General features: G+C 39.7%; 1 protein-coding gene across 3 annotated transcripts; it reads left to right on the plus strand.

Annotated features, from left to right (window-relative positions):
- Positions 1 to 18,922, plus strand: LOC125760846 (photoreceptor-specific nuclear receptor-like). 3 transcript variants are annotated; one of them, XM_049421378.1, is made up of 11 exons: positions 1 to 1,675; positions 3,541 to 3,672; positions 3,753 to 3,981; positions 8,231 to 8,334; positions 13,026 to 13,140; positions 13,306 to 13,880; positions 16,213 to 16,313; positions 17,171 to 17,281; positions 17,351 to 17,500; positions 17,576 to 17,740; positions 17,807 to 18,922. In XM_049421378.1, exons 1-11 carry the CDS (start codon positions 1,609 to 1,611, stop codon positions 17,987 to 17,989), a joined length of 1,932 nt encoding a protein of 643 aa, XP_049277335.1. In that variant the 5' UTR covers positions 1 to 1,608; the 3' UTR covers positions 17,990 to 18,922. The 3 variants fall into 3 exon arrangements, with proteins under 3 accessions (XP_049277335.1, XP_049277333.1, XP_049277334.1); XM_049421376.1 differs by having other exon boundaries at positions 17,351 to 17,740; XM_049421377.1 differs by having other exon boundaries at positions 3,541 to 3,669; positions 17,351 to 17,740.

Consider the following 18,922-nt stretch of genomic DNA (forward strand, 5'->3'; position numbering starts at 1 on the left):
CATGCAATGTTGGATAACTTTATTTAATATTTTTACCCGTATATTGATACAACAGATTCACAAACTATTTGGTAGTCACTGTCACAGCTACTGTCATAATCGTTTTCGACTAAGCCCTTCGGAAAAGACTCACCGGCATCATACGAAGTCGCGTTCACTTGGCGTTTAGTCTGTACCAAGCGGCTGTTACGTCTTGTTCGTCATCAAACACAGTAGTACTACTCCACAGACGACAGACATAGGGAGATGGAAAATAGCGAGAAAAGGAGAGCGATAACGGCCAACAAAGAGCAACAATATCGCCGCCAGACCGCACCGTTTGATGTAGCCTTCGTTCGGAGCGATCTGGCTGGCGCAGAGTTAGCAAGCAGAGTGAGCGAAAGAACCTTTGCCATGAATGGAAACGCAGAGAGACTACCGCAGCATCCTCCCAGTGAAGTTCGCGAGGGGTGGAAAATGCTTACCACGAGTACTCCTGGCCGACGTCTCGCTTTTCACCGCACTTTTCCGCGCGCACCATGTACATAAACGACCAATAAGGGAGGAGTTAGCTTAGGGCTTACAAGTGGCAAAGGTAACAAATGTGGACTTTCGACATCAAGAGAGGACGAATCATAGATTTCCGATTGCATGAATTTTCGCCCCGATCGTCAGTTGCTGTCAGCGAGAATACGCAGGCAGCAGTAGCAGCCCGTCAGGCAGCAGCACAAGCATCAGTGTGACGAGGCTTCGGTGTCGAAAGATTGGCAGTTGTGTCAACGGAACTGGCGAAGGTGTTGGCTGGTGTGTTCGGTGTGTTCGATGTGACGGAGTGATTTCTAGTAGCAGAACGAACGACCGTCACCGAAGTTGTTGATGTGGGCCAGTGGCATACCGTCGGATTAACGCAGTGTATTATTTGCCAAGCAAGACAGCTTCTTTTTGGGACCAAAAGGCACTTTATGTGAAGACATCACGCATCAAAGAGCTGAAGTGAAAAAGTGCGTTGAACCAGGGCCAAGCTTGAGGCCAAGAAATTCGACGACAAAAAATACATTCTTCAATAAAAACAATTGCTGCGCGTCGTTTCTCCATGGTGTGCAATTGCACTTTTTGCATTGGATGTTGCTGTGAGTGCATTTGTTGGTTTGAGCGTGTCGGAAGTTAATTAAGGTTCGAACAGAATTGCGATTGTTCCCGGTCCGTTCTCTGTATATGTTGAGGATTGTTTAGACGAGTTTTGGTGACTCTGCAAGTACGTGTGACTCCGTAGCCTCTGATAGTTTTTATTTCATCTTGTTTGGTGTGTTTTTTTTTGTGGACGAACAAAGAACATTTGGAAAATCAGTGCAATAAACGAATGTACGGCTGATATTGGGAAGTGTCACTAAGCCCTTCGATTTGGATTTGGCATTGTCTTGTATGGTCTGGTCGAATTCGCAATAGGCATTAATAGACTATTAACGAATACACTCGTGAAGTTGCATACTGTTGAGGGTTTGATTCTTCAACGCCCGATGATAGCATAGAATCGCGAACGAGACCCGACTAATCCTGCACGTCAAGAGTCAATGTGATGCTAATAGGAGTACATCCTACTGAACAGAAGTTTTGTGCAAGTGGTTTTGAATGTTTCGGTTCAGCAAGAAAAACGGTAATATGGACAGCTCGACCGTACTGCAAGACAACAAGAGTGGTAAGTGAACTAGTAAAAGGATATCAGCCAAGCCATACTTATGCTTGCTTCGATAAGATAAATTTCTCCAATTTAATTCTCATTAAGAAAATAGTACCGAACGAGGGGAAATGAATAAAGGGGTCTAGATGATCTAAAAATAATAATCAAATCGTCTCTCACCAATCGGTTCAAGGTGAATTGTTGAGGATCGATTTAAAAATATCATTTATGAGAATAAGTAATACAAATAGTAATCCATCTTAAACCAGTCACAATCAGGCAAGGTCGGAAGGGCAAGAAAACAGAATGCGAGAGAAAAAGTTTGAAAACAAGAATTTAAATACATAGGAAAAAGAAACTATGTTCAAACAATTGAACATGAAAAGATATAGGTGTAATACAAACATATCAAAAAAGTCAAAATCTGTTTCATTGTATAAAAAAATAAATTAATGCAGCAGATATTGTAAAAAGACTTGTTTAATAAATATTAAAAGCTAACATAAATCGATATTTTTTTAAGCAAATGAGATTTAAGCTAACTGACATGAAAGAGCTGTATGTTTAATCAAATGAATGACCCATTTGCTCGGAGCTTACAAACCTCATAGATAAAAACTTAAAAGTACAAAAGTAGGTAAAATTATGATGGCATAACCTCCAAATTGTAGTCCCAACCATTCCATTTGTAATCGGGGGGCACACTGTTACCAACTGTCATGGCAAAGAGATGACAACAAGCAAATCCACCTAGCTGCTATCATCCAACAGTGTATTGATACAGTTGTTGGAAGTATTTGGAGGTGTTCAAAGATGCCTCGTGCCTTAAGAATTTCGAAATAAAGGTCTTTGGGGGTTTACTCGCTCTCATGGATCTTTGTTGAATCAGCGCTTATCAATCTGATGCGTGATTAAATATTGCTTGAACAGTATTGCACGCTCTGTACTGTCACTCATGCTGCGAAATTAAAACCGCTACAAAGAAGATGGTCATGTGTTGTGTGTTTCAACAGTCTCGCCAGTGAGCAGGATGTTAATTCTTCTTGGTGACATTATTCGTCTTATCGAAACTGGATGGTAGGCCTTTTGAATACGAACGATGGGTTTGTTGTTACAGATGTTTTAAAGATGAGTTGCAAATTTGAAATTCTCGTTAAGCTAAAGACGATATGACGTGAAGTGAAGTGTTGAAATCAAAATGGTAGCTTCAGTGCTTATCAGACGTGAAAAAAATGATGTTAGCATCCGCTTGATTGCAGACATAATTGATTAGCACTAGATTCTCGGTAATGGCAGTAACGTTTCCTTCCAGATAAGGATAGGTACGTGTTTAGGGTCCTTAGGGTTTAGGGGATAGTGTAAGGTCTACATTAAATCAACTGAACATAGCAGACGATGCAGGACACAAAATTGGTTTGAAAATTAGTTCAGAAGAGTCAAAATGGACCTCAAATAATGAGACGTTTCCAGAAGCCACGTAAAACACTGCTACAAAGTAACCGTCTCTGTTTGAGTATTGGCCGCTGAACAAACAGTAGTTAATTTCTTATTCGTAGCGGAAGATGTTTCGGTGTGGTGTTACAACGCATCAGTACGTGAAGTAGCGTCAGGGTATGCGAGATATGAATGTTTGTTCACCGACCGATCCGCTGTTTATTGAGTCGAGCAAGATGGTTGTTTAGCCGATGTAGGTTGGAGGTGATGTGTCGAGGTCAATGATACAACTGGAAGGAAAGGAGTAGAGGTATTTAGACAAACAAACGTTGAGAGATGATAATCAAGGATACATGGGGCGTGACAATAGGGTTAGCGAGGAAGAGCGATGTTGTTCATGCGAGACAAAGGTACTGATCGCGATCATTCCCGAATGGCTTTCGTTGCAGGATTCAGTAAAGGTACCATTGCGGATTTCTACGATAAGCTTGAGAAGGATGATGGAGGTCGAACATTCGGGATTGATGATGCTACTCACGGAGGATTAGCTCGCATTGAGAATGGAATGTCCGGAAAAGGTGGTAAGATTGTGTGTAGTGTCAATTGATATGGTTATGATCATTATTTTCAATGTTGTTTTGATTCTCACTCTCGTCCTCAGAACATCGGAGCTCACCCATTTCGTGTTATTCGCCTCAAAATCGACTTTTACCATGGCCTCCACAGCATGTGAACGAAAGTTCGAGTTCCTCAGCCAGGAAAGCTCAGAATCTCGGTCTGATATGCGTAGTATGCGGAGATACCAGCTCTGGAAAACACTATGGCATATTGGCTTGTAATGGATGCTCGGGGTTCTTCAAGCGCAGTGTTCGAAGAAAATTAATTTATCGGTAAGTAGATAAGCATTTAGTTTAAAAAATTCAAAAATGTCATTCTAAAAAATGACCAGGGTGTTCCACTGTGACACCAGTCGTGTCAAGAAGTAGAACAAGTTTTATATATGTTGTATCTAATTGATCCTTTGAAATAGCTTTTGTTATTGTATGGATATGTAAGGCTAAGCCATGTTGTCATAAATTTATTCCATCATTATGGAAAAAAGACAATCCATAACATCAGAATCCGTGAATCGCAAACAATTCTTGGCCCTAATCCCGACACGCGTTTGTTATGTTGACATCCATCATATTTGATGTTGGTGCTTCCGTAAGACAACAAACCAACCCGATTTCCTCGGTAAATAGAATAATAGCTTTCCGATCAAAACACCTCCTCGTTACCCGATAACAATCGAATCAAACAAAGGAGGAAAAGCGACACAGTGTGGTCCCTCCAGCTAATGCCTTCAAGCGAGGTCGCGTCAAGCAAGCAAAATCTGGTAAATATTTACCATTCCCTCTACGAGAAGCACCCTTGTCGTAGAACTAGTTGGGTGAATAGAAATGAGATCCACGTTATGTTTTTCCCCTGTTATTATTGCTCACCTCAACGCAAAGGAAAGGACTCACGAATATTGGTGGCAGATTTCGAAGTGCGCCCGAAATACTACAACTTAATCCCCGTATCAGTTTAACGTAGAAACCCCTCCCGGAATCAATGCACACCGCCAAGTTGGCGTGACTGGTCGGATAGGAGTTGCAGCAGGGGTGCGCATTGGTTGTTGTCGGTAGCGCTAGTGCGAGAGTGCCACTCAATAAATTAAATTCTAATTAATCAACAATTCACCCGGCACCCCTCGCAAACGAGCAGCTTGTTCTACTCTGTACAGGTCGGGTCGCGTTGTTGAAGTAGCAATAGTTTCCCGGTTGTTCCCGGTAGACGACAGATTAGGCGGAAATCGATCAGATGTTACCATTCAATTGTGTCCGGGATGATGCCGCCGGATGCGTGGTGAAGTTAATGCACTTTACTCTTGGGTACGATTGACAATGACCAGCGTGAAAATTGTGTGGCATATTTAATAAAGGGAAAACCATCACGCAAAAAACTCCCTGTATCCTTTCGGGTGTAAACTAGCACCAGTTGGTGTAGGATTTGTGCAAGGATTCATCACTGATCCTTTGAGGCATTGAGGCTTCTGCCTTCTGTCAGGTTGGTTTCCGCTTCGCTGGTAGAACTGTGCGAGGCGTGAAAGGGAACCAGTTTTTAGACCGAAAGATCGAAGGGCGTTGCATTAGACGATTACCCCGCCACTAAATGGTGTTATGATTAATTGATATTTTATGGTTTTACATGGCTCTGGTAGCCTGACGAAGTTCACGATGGTAGGAAAGTTTGTAATCAAACATATGGTTGGAGGTGTTTTCTTTTAAAGAATCCCAAAGCTTTCTCCTTCTAACTCTTCATTTTTGTTATATTTTTCCAAAGCTTTATGGGTCTCGAAATTCCCGAAATTCCCGGGAGCCAAAGTTCTTTGGAGCTTCACGACAACCATGACGGCAAAAAGATAAAATGATAAGACACAATTTCCCAAAACGGTGTATTTGGAAGGTGGAAGCGGAGTTTTCCCAACTGCCATTATTGCAAAGTTTCCAATTGCGGGAGCAAATGGCGGTACTCCATGTCTTCTACCCCTGCCGAAGGGTTTCGCTCAGCACATCTGGAGCAGATTTATTGGGCAACATAAAAAGCGAGAAAGCGTGGTTCCATTTTATCATCGCGTACGGAAAGCAAGAGATGATAGCTTCCGACGTAGCCCGACCTGACGTGTAATCTGTTTCATGTCCTGGTGTCACATAAACTCGATGGACTTTTCCACCTGAGCCTTGGTAGAGCGAGAATCGTCTAGGGAATTGGGCTTCCAGCAAGAACATTATCATTTTTCGGAGCTTTGGATCCATAAATCATACAAACCCGTAATCCCACTGTAATCCATGCCTAACTCTGGGGAGCTGTGGGATAGAGTAGGCAGAGTGGACATAAATTTTGATTCAACATTTTGATATTTGTGCTGTGCTGAGCATGCGTTTCGTCTATAGATATGTAGTTGTAGATCGAGTCGGTAGATTGATACTGTCAAGAGTGAGAGTCGGGTCGGAGCGAGACAAATGATTGGAAAGGATTCAAAATGTAGTCGATGGACGGCATGGTTGATACTAGCTGAAGTTTATTTGTCAGTGTCGAGATAAATCCGTTGGGGAGCCATTAGACTGCAGGAGCGGTTTTGGTTTGTATGCGTACCTTCTCAACGCAAATATTCGCTGTTGGTCAATGGTCGGTCTGACAAGAACGTGCCTTCGCCGGGGTTATTTCTCCAAGAAACGACATGGTTATGAAAAGGTGATTTATTCTACACTTTTGTGTATAAAACGTCAGATTTGACGAACAAGATCAAAGAAGTAGATCAGACCATGGGAGTGTATTTTTTATTCGCTTCTAGTTGTTGAATCGTTATAAGACGATATCAGAAATTATTCTACCCGTATCACGGATAATTTTGATAAATTATTTTTTTCTATGGAATCTATGGAATTCTATGGAATCTATGAAATCGGTTTGAGTGTTGTTGAAAATATGCTACATAGACCAGATGCGACCAAAAATGGATATTTTTTTACCGTGGTCAAACATTTCCAATGTTCACCCTCTGGTTAATTTTTCATTTTCTTGAGTTTATGAGAGAATGAAACGCTTTTTACTGCTAACGGCAATGAAAAAAATTGAAATGAAATGATTAAGGAGAGATAACATTCAGTTGATATAAACATCATTTAGAATGATTCTTTTTCTTAGATTACTAAATCGTTGATGTATTTTGTACTGTCCTGCTTTCTTTCATTTGCATTATGAATACTCGTTAAATTGTTTATTTTACTAATTGAGCGATAGAAAAATATTTCACCTTTAATTGAATTCATGTTGTGCATCTAAGAATAATATTTTAATAATTGAGTTTGTACATTTTTGTTTAGATTTTTCAATCATCCGTATTGATTTTTTTAAATTTACTTGGTATGTATTGAAAAGCTCTCGTAAAGAAATATTGCAAAGTAAAATTAGTTAATTTGTAATAAAATTGTCAGCTTGTCTTCAAGTGATTCACATTAAATTGCAATATCTTTTGTTCACGTGAAGGAATTTTGGTCCGAAAAGTCAACAGCAGTGCGCCATCAATTGTACGGATTAAATATTGTTTCATTGTTTGTTGTTGCGACCATTCTGCCTTACCGTACGGTATCCACCATTTTGCCATCTCAAACAGTCGAACGGCAGGGATCGAAAATTTCATGACCGGCAGAGGCCAGATCTCCAACGCATTTGTTTCCTCTCTTGCACATCGCCCCACTTAATCCTACCCAAAAAGGCAACGCATCAGTTGGGGCCTTCGTCTGTGCTTTGGTTTGATGTTCACTAGGATCGAGCAGTGTTCGTTGTATTCAATTTATTGGAATGAAAATTGTGTTTTCGCTTTTCCACTTTGGCACATTGAACTTTGCCTGGTTGGCGTGTGTCCTCCATTTTTGTCGTCCATCCCTTCCGAGTGGAGCATTAGACAGTAAGAGTGAACGCATACGAACACTTCAATTTCAATTAACAACTCCCTTTCAGCGGCATTCTATCTAATGAGATTTAGAAGACTCCAGAATGCCAGGGTGTGCGTTGATTTGGAAGAGTGATGATTCGATTTTTCAAAGGGACGTTGTAGGGCTTACCAGTGCTACAAATGCCAGGGCCACCAAAATGCAAAGAGTTGATCCGGTATTAAACGTTCTTTTGTGGTACGGAGGAACTATGAGAGAGTACTTGTAATTCTGTTCATTTGCAATGGAAAAGGAAGAACACCAAACGGACCAGAGAGTAGTTGTAGGAGAGAATAGATCCAAATGGGTACGTATCTTTGCATTTACTCTGTGTGTTCCCTGGAAGGGCTATAATCGCTGCACGCTTGGTGGCTATGAGTTTGATTGAGCTTGTGGCTTTAACACGAAGATCTCAGAGTCGCGTCACGGGGTCACATATGTCACGAAAAGTTTGCAGATTCTTACACACTGCTGTATTATGTTGCTTTATGAATGAGTATACGTTTGAGGATGTTAGAACTTTTAATCGGATGTTGTTAAATGCTGGTGACGAAGGACAATTTTAATTGTGAGCGTATAATCTAATGAGCTAATGCATACTTTGTTTTTGTCACTACAGATGCCAGGCCGGAACTGGAAGCTGTACAGTGGACAAGGCACACAGGAATCAGTGTCAAGCATGTCGATTGAAAAAATGCCTTACGATGGGAATGAACAAAGATGGTAAGTTTAGAGCAAAATGATACAATATAATTATTTTGAGAGACCAGGAGGGAAGAAAAGTTTTAGGAAATTTCCTTTCAACTTGTTATTTATAGTATGTTTAAATTATAGAAATATTTTTTTTACCATTGAAGGGTTGCGAAAAATGAAAATTTCTGGGGAAAATTGAAAAAAATTATAAAAATTATTTGTTACAAATGATCACAAGTACATCTTTAAAAAATCCAGTTTATTCATTGATTGACATGGAATATAAAGTCGTTTGAGTGTAATAATTGTAATTATTAACAAAACCACGACAAACATTTTCTGAACTTGTATGTATCATTAGCTAATCAATGTGAAAGCTATGGTATTTTCGACAACAATTTTAAATTTAACATCGTTGTTGGAAATTTGGATTATTAAACCGATATAAAAAAAACTAAATGTGCTTAGCTGGAAAACGGCTAAAGGGTGCAAAACACAAGCAAAATAGAGCATATTTATCCTGGCTAAATGAGTTATCTAGCAGTTGAGTATGTTAGGCCAATTCGTCATTTCATAGCTTTTAAACGTGATGTTCTAGAATTTTGAGCATTGAAATTTAATTACGATTCCATTCGATTTCGCAATGCAAAATGCTTTATGTTCGTTTTGACGCATGAAAATAGTTTTGTTTTTTCGTGTGTGAAAGATTTGAAATCCAGACCACAATCCTACGACTTACTGCGGACAGACATACCGTTCAAGGCGCCAGTGAAAAAAATAATACTGTGCTGTGGTAAAAGGAAACATTATCATACCGTCCGAACACAAGCTAAAGAGATTAACAACCTAAAGCGCATTGCGCATCCATCTCTAATAATTGATTCGTGTTCGAATGGATGGATATTTGAAACAAATGTTATGACAATTGTATTTCGCTCCAGTTTGCGAGGAGAAAATGGTGCATTTCTCTGGTTGTTGTTGAGGTGTATGAAGTGTTGAACATGTTGCAAATTAAAAAATGTTTTTCTTTAATCGTTTATTCGGTACGCTTAGTTAGATAACAAAAAACTATTTTTTATATTATTTAATATTAGATTGCAGAACGTTTAAATCAATCAAAGCATCGTTTTTTCAATGGTGTAGATGATATAATTTAATAAACAGTTTTAAACCCATACCCTCATGGGTTGGTCTAATTCCATGCAATAAGAAGTAAGCAAGTGTTGAAAGTTTAATTTCACATTTGGAAGGATAGTTTTAATTTGTTGCTCAAATATTCTTAAATCGAAGTTATGCCGTTTTCAACGCATCCTTGCTTTTAAGTAGACATTCCTTATATTTCACGTACATATTGCCTAAGAGGACAGGTGCTTTAAGGTCCGGGGTCCAGTGTCCTCCGGGGTCTCGCGAAAGAGCAAGCTCCACTTCCACCCCCAAGGAAGTTGTCTATTTGTGTGGTGATCGTAGTCATTGAGCGAGCGACGCAAATTGAGGCAACATACCAGATTTTTGGTAACAGGAACGTGTTTAATACGATAATTTGTTGGCACTGATTTAGGTTCCTTACCCTGTGGTAGAGTATCAACTGCCGGAACATTTGAATGACCATATCACAGATGCCTGCGGATATCATTTGCAAACAATTTTCCTAGCAGTCAGGGACGTTATTCAGTACAAAGCTACGTCGAGGTTAAGCAGAGCACCCGAACAGATACCGAATGACTCGATCGCCTCCCTTACGCGCTCTATTTTAGATAAGGAAATTCAGTGATGAGCGGATGTAAATAACGGATAAAGAGATGCATTGACAAGGGATCGCCCTGCGTAACGGAACGTTGTATGGGAAAAGGATAGTAAAGGTGTCCATTCACAAGTATTTGGGATGAAGACCGGTTGCCTATTGATCGTAGAAGCTCAACCAGTCCTGGATTAATGCACAATCAGATCATCGTCTTCCACAGGAAACCTGTCAACTCGGTCAAAATCCTGGAAGAGGTCAAATGAGACGAGCTTACCGTCAACTCTCTTTTTTCAGTTTAAAAATGCTTTCCTTGACGGAAAGAACCGCTTCATAGATTTTATGTGGTTTGTTGCTACATTTTTGTGCTTGAGAAATCATTGTCCATACATCAATAGTCCCAGGCACGCGTATTTTTAGCATTCTGGATAACAAATAACATTCTGGAAAACGACAAAGAACATTTGCATTTGCTTTTTTGGACACAATCACCACATCGACAAAAGAGCTAGGTATATTTCCTTAAAGGGTGTCATTGAGGACGAATGTCAGTTCGCGCTTTTTTATGTCAAGCGTTCGTTCCTTGGGAACCTCGTCAGGTCCAAGGGACTTTCGAGATGCTGAGTGTTTGATTGAATGTAATATTTCACGTGAAGTACAATATTCCAAACAATTTTTGTTGATATTGCAATGTTTAGGTAATACTTTTCGATAATAGAATACAATCGTGCACAGCAAACAATAACAACATGAAACGAAAATCACGAATTTTAGCTACTCTAGTTGATAAAAAAATTAATAAATGTCACGGTGCTTTTTTATGCACAGAGTTGTGCATTACAAAATGCAGGAATTCAAATCGTACGTGAAAGCAAAAACTTGTTTCATGCTGTGATTGGAGATGATCAACATTGTTTGAGGATGTCCGCCATCATCACACCCGTTCCGGAGTGTTAATTTCGAGTGTGGCTATGTGTTGTTTCGTTTCCGCACTTGGGGTAATGTAAACTTTACAAGACACGTGCCCGGCATCGTCCTCGTGTAGCTGCTAAACGAAGGTCGTACCATGTTGAAACAAGCTCACACGGTGCCCCCGGGAGTCCATCAGTTTGCTCATTAATGGTACCATCAAAGTCGAGCGGCAATGTCGACTGATTACGCTCACGGCACACGCAAATGAGGCACAAAACTCGCACGTACTCATCGTCGAATCACTCAGGAACAGTTTCAATTCTTCTGTGGTAAAGCTGATCCAATATGAAGCGTGAAAAGAAGAAAAGCGTACTTTGTCAACCAAATTACACTTAGCTACGTTTTGCTTGTTATTAAATACACATTACAAATTACGTTTTTAGAACTTGCAAATGATCCATCAACAGGGCCTGAAGAAACAGGGCCTGCTGCTCGGCTTATAGTAAGTCGACCAGAAAACAATCGAAAAAGATTATGACGCGAGAATGGCGCACGGTCTGGGCACGGTTCTTTTCCATCGTAAGCGATGAAAGCTTCCTTAAGGATATTTTAAAGATTCTTATGCAAGAAGGAATGTGTTCCTAGTACGAAACACCTGTTGATGGGTAAGCGTTATAATCGAGGCATGAAATTTGAAAAGAAATCTACTTGTTGATTCTTTAGCATCTTCGAGAACACCAAATTTATGGACAAATGAAGGAAAGGATTGATTATCAGTTGTGTGAAATTACAAAACAACTTTTTGTCATATTAAATAATAGTAATTCATATATGATAAATATAAGATCAGCTGATTTTTGAACTATTAAGAAAAAGATTTTGATATCCAATTAATGAATTGCTACAAAGCCTGTTACGTTCATTGTTGTTCATTTTGAGCCAAATTCTTATCACAACTGAGCTACTTTTGTATTTGTATCTGTTTCTTTCTCTCTCTTTTTCACCCTCACAACAAAAGCAATACAATGCATCGTAGGGAGTTTGAAGCAGCAGATGAAAGGAATTATTGACGTATTTGGTAACCACCGTCACCACCTGCTACTAACTTTACTGTTTTATGTTCTTTAATCCTCCCTCAGCGCACTAGGTTAGGCAAACTGTCATAACTGGCCTTGCCTCCTCCACTCCTCATGCTTTACTCAAACGCCCCCCCTTTGTAGGGCGAACAGTTTTGTATGTATGTTTATTCAAATGATCTCATACTTTCGATTTTCAGTAAAGCATCCATAACAACCACCATCGACGGCCATCGTCGACCAAGGCCACTGATGCCACAGGTTCTTGTGGCTGGGACAAAGCGTTGGCACGCGTTCGCTGCGGCTTTCTGGAGGGAATGACGTGAACAATGTTCTAATTATTTTTGTGTAACAAATTGGTTTGTCTTTTGGATGTGACGAGAGAGTTAGGACGAGGAGGGCTAAGCTAACAAGACATCGCCGCATGGCATTTCGTTGTACGTGTGCGAGGTGTTTGCGGGTTGTATGAGCAATCATGTCAAAAGATCGGTTCCCAAAAACGAGTGGAGGTGCATCCGTGAGAGGTCGTTTGCATAAAACGGTCGGGTTAGTGGTTTCTTTTGGGTTTGTGGATAATTTAACCACCGTTTTGGGCAGAATCTCCTGCTGTCCCGAAGCTTGTGTCTATGACACGTGCCATTTGATGGTCGTATGTGGACACTTATGAGGTGTGAATATGGCAAGATCGTGGAGTTGTGTCGGGGTTTAAAAAAAGATTTCACGGACCAAGTGCTAATGGTAATGAGGAGCAATGCTGATCCCGTAGAGTGCCAAATGCCTCCGCTAACTTAAACGCCTGGCCAAAACGCACGCCCGCGGGTGTAAAATGGCGACATTAATTATGCATAAAAATGATTCTGACCTTCCACATCTTCTAGAAAAGGTATTGAAAGGGGTGTCAAACTGCGTGGATGATCATGCCTTCCATTTAGCGATAAAGTTAGAAGTTTCCCACGTTATCTCGTCCCTAATGTGTGTCCTTTTTTTCGTTTCAGCTGTGCAAAATGAGCGTCAACCACGAAATACGGCAACAATCCGACCGGAAGCTCTGCGGGATATGGAGCAGGGTCGGGCCTTGCGAGAAGCAGCCGTTGCCGTCGGAGTGTTTGGGTGAGTGTTGCCTGATAGAAATTCATACCATTTCGATTTCTTATCCACGTCCTTGTGAGATGTATTTGAAGTATTACCCAGTTTTTGTAATTTACTTTTACTTTCGTGCAACAACGCATCCCTTTTACTCAACTAAATGAAAACGTTTCCATTCTCATCCAATAGGCCTCCAGTTTCGTTGGCACTACTTTCACCGTCCCGCTACGGTCCTAGTATCTTGCCAACACCCGCCTTACCGACCAGTCAATTTCTGCACCATCATAGCCAGGTGTCCTCGCTGGTAAATAGTCTACCACACCACCATCCTCACCATCCACATCATGCCGCTATGCATGGTCTAGCGAACGGATTGTCGATGAATCTCAACGGTGTCGGTATGCAGGGACACAACGGAACGTCCGGTTTGATTCATTCGGCTGGAAATGGCTCCGATCGAGACCGAGACACCGTCGTTCCGATGAACAGCAGCAGTGGTGATAGCAACAACAACAAAAACCCTTCGTCCGGTTCGACCGAGAACCTCAATACGACATCGTCCTCTAACCATTCGATGGCCGGCGATCAGTCGCCGAGTGGAGGAGGTTCACCTGCCCACGGGACGTCAGCGAATGGACTCGGAACAGGTGGTTGTCCAACCGGCGGGTCAAGCATGAGTGCCGAGAAGCATCCACAGCACAGCTCGTCATCGTGCGGATCGGCTAGTCCTATTCTGGAACAGGACAACATGAACGATAACGACGGTAAGTGTCTCGAGGTAGGACGGAACCTAAAGCACTTGCAACAACTGTCCGTTGTATTGTGTTGTGTCTCATGCCACCGAGAACTCAATTTGTTTGATGGAACTTTTATCACTTTTAATCACAATTGACTGTTGCGTAATCAGCATCCTGGCATCCGCATTCCATCCATCGGGAACTCGAGAGAAAGTCATAAAATGATATAATCATAATTTAATCGATTACTTCGTTGATCGAGAACCATTGTGTGGAGAAATAGCATACAAGCGCTTAGGAAAGCTTCGATTTTCGGTAAAATTAATTTGACTAATGAGAATCGGAACCACACGGCGAAACCATCGGATGCCATGAGGTGCCGAAGAGTTACCCCAGAGGACATAAAATAACTATTTGTCACTTTCTCGGGGTGGTTTAATATCGCATAAATAATTGTCCCTCGTACCATTTGCTGGAATGGTCGTCGGGACTAGTTGGTTTGGGAGTTGATATTGTAGGGCGAGTCATAGTTTCATAGGAGGCTGCGAAATGTGTCGGGGTCGTGCGATCCCTTTACATAAAAGGGTAAATAGGGAGACAGTGTGGTCAGAGATAGACTGGAAGTTCAGTGAGTTTCAGGATACAAGCAAGGGTAGAGTTTGTAAATCATTATGCTGTTATGCTAAATGATTCCGTCGTCTGGAAAAAGGATACCGGAGGATTATGGCATTGCCAATGTTGTTTTGTCGTGATTCGTCCGAGTGCGTTTGACAATTATGATGAAAGTTATGATCATATCCCTTCAGAATGTGAATTACGTTGGTAGCTCAGAGTGATTACTTAAACTAAACAAAAGAGATTTTTTTGTATCTGGAAAAGGCTTGCTTGATTTTGTTGTTAGATGAACGTACCGTGTATTAAACATTTTTTTTAATAGATTTCTTTACGGATAGACTTGAGGTTTTCCAACAGTTATTATTTTTGTAATATGTAAAAATTGTTCAACAATTATAATAATAATTTGTTGACATTGCTCAGATTTACATGAACAATTAATATTGTTGTATGGAAAACATTTTCATTTGCTAAATCGTCCCATTAATCAATCAGCTTCAAGCATTGGCACGTCAAACGTGAAAGTCTCAGATGTGCGATTGCAATTCCCAAAAGGCTTATTAATTGATGTATCATGAGAACTCGAACCGCCCAAAAGTATGATCCTTCAGAATCGATGCCACACGTCATGGATTTTTCGATAGTATGAAATAGCGAACAAAAAAACTTAAATGGAAAGAAGGGAAAGAGGTGTAACTGCAAACGTTTCCTCTTGGGACATGCGGGCTTGCATTACTGTCACGTTTCGCGTAGTAACGATTGTAAAATTTTCAACAAAAAAAGATCGTTGGTGCGCGAGGGTTCGCGTGTCAATGAAAACTGTTTTTTGTTTGGCTTAAATGGAAAGGAAATCGTGCGAATTGCAGAAAGCAGAAATCGTTTCTAGGGGCGCGGTAGATAAATGTACTTTTAAAACAGTTTGATCGAACTTTTTTCAATACGTAAACTTTGTTTCTTAACGGTCATATTGATGCGGAATATTGAGATCGATAAAAAAACGAGTTTTGCGTTGATAAATTGTAAAACTTTGTTTCACAATGTTAACGAATCGATTAGCACTAATGATAGCAAAACGATTATAAGCAATTAAACGTCAATTTTACGAAACCGTTTCGGCAGAAGCATGAAGCATTGATATTTGAAGTATTTGATGTTTAAAACAGATCAAGGACTTCTTTAAATCCTTTTGACGTTGATTTTATTTTGTGATTGTTCAAAATTGTAACGAAAGCGTTTTTTGTTCAAGTTTATGATAAAAAAATAATAAAAAACACATTCCTGAGGAACACGGACAAGCGTCTTTTTTCTGCACCCATGAGACATGTCATGGTTGCGATAGCTTTTCTTTTGATTGAATTTTTATTTTTCATTTCCATCGTTAAGACCCAATTTGCATATCGACCCTAGACGACCGACGGCGTCTGCGGTATATTAAAAAAATCAGAGCCCAATTTTTTTTTATCTCGGTTTCTAGAAGAATCGTTGGGATGTGTATCTCTTGTACACATGGTGGTGTAGAAAAAGGTTTCCTTTTATTTATTTTAGTCTTTTTTACTGGTGCCATACGGGGTAGGAGTGGCTGGAAAAAGATCGTTTGTCAAATGGCATTGGTATTAATCCAGTTGAATCGCCAGCAACCAAATGCATAAAATTTCACGTCAGTTTTCCGAGATTAGCATTAGGTCGAGGAATTAAAGGAAGGGATTAAGTTAATAGTTACTTCACCTGTTATCTTTCTCGGCAGATGATTCTATTGACGTGACCAATGATGAAGATACAGATCCGGCACAGAATAACAATACCATACCGAGCCTGATGAATCATCCATTTTATGGACAAGGACCTGTAAGTATACGACGAGTTTATTTATCTATTTATCTTTTAGCTTTGTTGTTTAGGTATTGTTAAAAGCCTGGATTTGGAAGTTTAAACAAATATAATAAATATGTAATAAATTAATACGTTAGAAATTTTGATATTTCATTCGTCTTAATATCAATTCATAAATTTTATCATATTTGTTCGAGCTTTATAACATTTAGCATTTTCAAAAATACCGTTTAAAATTACTAGAAGATTACCAATAATAGATTTTTTCGAGACTTGTTTGCTAAACAATCCTTCAAAAAGTTTAAATTTAAAGTTTCTCATGTGATTATATTATTATTGCATTTCTTAAACATCTGTTTCTTTACTTAACTATGTAGCAATCATTCGTAAATACGAAACTATTCGAAAGTTGTGCTATTAGTATTATCAAAATATTTTATTTGTAAATTTGTATGGTAAGATTTATAACATCATTTTATGTAAACTAAGTCTATGGTAGGTACAACTTTAAAAGCTTTATTTACTTATCTGGAAAGGCCTTCGTGGACGTATCATTCTGGAGGAGTTCTCCAAACCGTTATCTCTCCATCTCATATTGAGTTAATTATGATTATTATTATTAAAACCGGCATATATAAAATGTCCGTTCCAATTGTAATACATATTTAGTCTTATAGCTTTTTGATATGATGTGTATTAACTTTCAAGCACTTTATGAAACTCTTAGATTATTTTAAACAACATTTAAAAAAAGTCACGAATGAAAATCGACTTTACCGATTTTATCGATATTAATTTGATCGACAATTGAGCAACAGCAAAACAAAAGTATATTTATATTAAAATAATCTGGTACACAATTTCTCTTGCAGATGTTCAACTTTCAAGAAACCATTTACGAAACCAGTGCTCGACTATTGTTTATGGCCGTCAAATGGGCCAAAAACCTTCCCAGCTTCGCTAGCCTTACGTTTCGGGATCAGGTAAAAGATTTCACCGGTTATCATTTAACGATTGATGCTTATTATGGTTATTGCTTCCATTAATTGTAGGTTATCTTGCTTGAAGAGTCTTGGGCGGAGCTGTTTCTACTGAACGCTATCCAGTGGTGTATGCCGATTGATACGACTGCATGTACGTTGTTCTCATTGAACGAACATTGTAACAGTGCAAACAATTCCGGCTTTTTTAAACCGGGCCAGGTACGTGTGAAGGAAGTTGCTTATATATTTTCCATTCAAGGAATGTCTATTAAAGGATTGTTTATATTTTTCCAGCTAGCACAAGATCTACGGATTCTTAACGACACACTCTGTCGATTCAAATCGGTGCTGGTAGATCCGGCTGAATTCGCTTGCATGAAAGCCATCGTCTTATTTCGTTCCGAAGCGCGAGGTCTCAAAGATCCGGTACAGATTGAAAATCTGCAGGATCAAGCACAAGTGAGTACATCCGTGTGCTGCTAAAGAGAAAAAAGCATTAAAATCTCCTTTTTACATCTATGTTAGGTAATGTTGGCTCAACACTCACGAACACAATTCCCGGGACAGATCGCACGGTTCGGACGATTGCTGTTGATGTTACCCTTGTTGCGAGCGGTCAACTCGCATAAAATAGAATCGATCTATTTTCAGAAAACGATCGGAAATACACCGATGGAAAAGGTGCTATGTGATATGTACAAAAATTAACTTCACCCGGTGTTCGGTGCGGATGCTGCAAAGAGTCGGTAGTGTTTACCATTAGGAAGAAAAAAAAGATCGAATGTGGAGAACAAGCGTGGTAGATGCCTAGCCAGGGAGGATAGTATTGCAAAATGCCTAATTTTTCTATTCTGCGCTAAATTAAACAAAACAAAACCGGCACACCTTTTCGCTCGCAAATTATTTAAATTCGTGTATTAATTCCTAATCAATATGCAGTTAATGTCCTAATCGTGCGTTTGATTGAAACAATTTGGCGTAACACCACTGGTCGATTAGTTCGAAATTGGAGTCTAGATGCATTTTCATTTTGCTAGAGTGCCTGGTGGGTAACTATTATGGACAGACAAAAGCGGCCGTACATGGAACTGATTAGAGCTGCGATCGAGAGTAAATTATTAGTAACAAAAAGGCGAACGGTAAAAGCTGTGTTTACTGTGCGACAAATATTTTGTTTCAGTTAGTCATTTGCTACGACCAAGTACGTATGTGGTCGTAGTGCAGAATTGCACTTTCCCAATGAATTACGCTAGTAATTTGTAATTAAGGTGACAACCACCAAATAGAATAATAATTATGCGAGACAAATGCACCGTACGGCGTGGTTCGGATATACATTTTGGCAAGAGGAATGGTATAGAATAGCGCACTGAATTGTCACTGAACTTGTGGTAGCCTAGTCTAGAGCGAAGTATGAGGATTGGTTTTATGTATGCATTCTAAATTAGAACTTTTTTTAGAAGTATAAAATTTCCAATGATGCAAGGGAATGGCATAGAAAACATAAAGAGTAATTATTATTCTGGAATCTATTGTGGATTATTCTTTTGATTGGTTTCGTACGTGCACCGGCGTAGCTTCAATGAATGCAATTATATGTATTTAAAAGTAAACGAATAAATAAGTAATTGTTTAACTACA

Source organism: Anopheles funestus, chromosome 2RL, assembly GCF_943734845.2.
Source record: "Anopheles funestus chromosome 2RL, idAnoFuneDA-416_04, whole genome shotgun sequence".
NCBI classification, from domain to species: Eukaryota; Metazoa; Arthropoda; class Insecta; order Diptera; family Culicidae; genus Anopheles; species Anopheles funestus.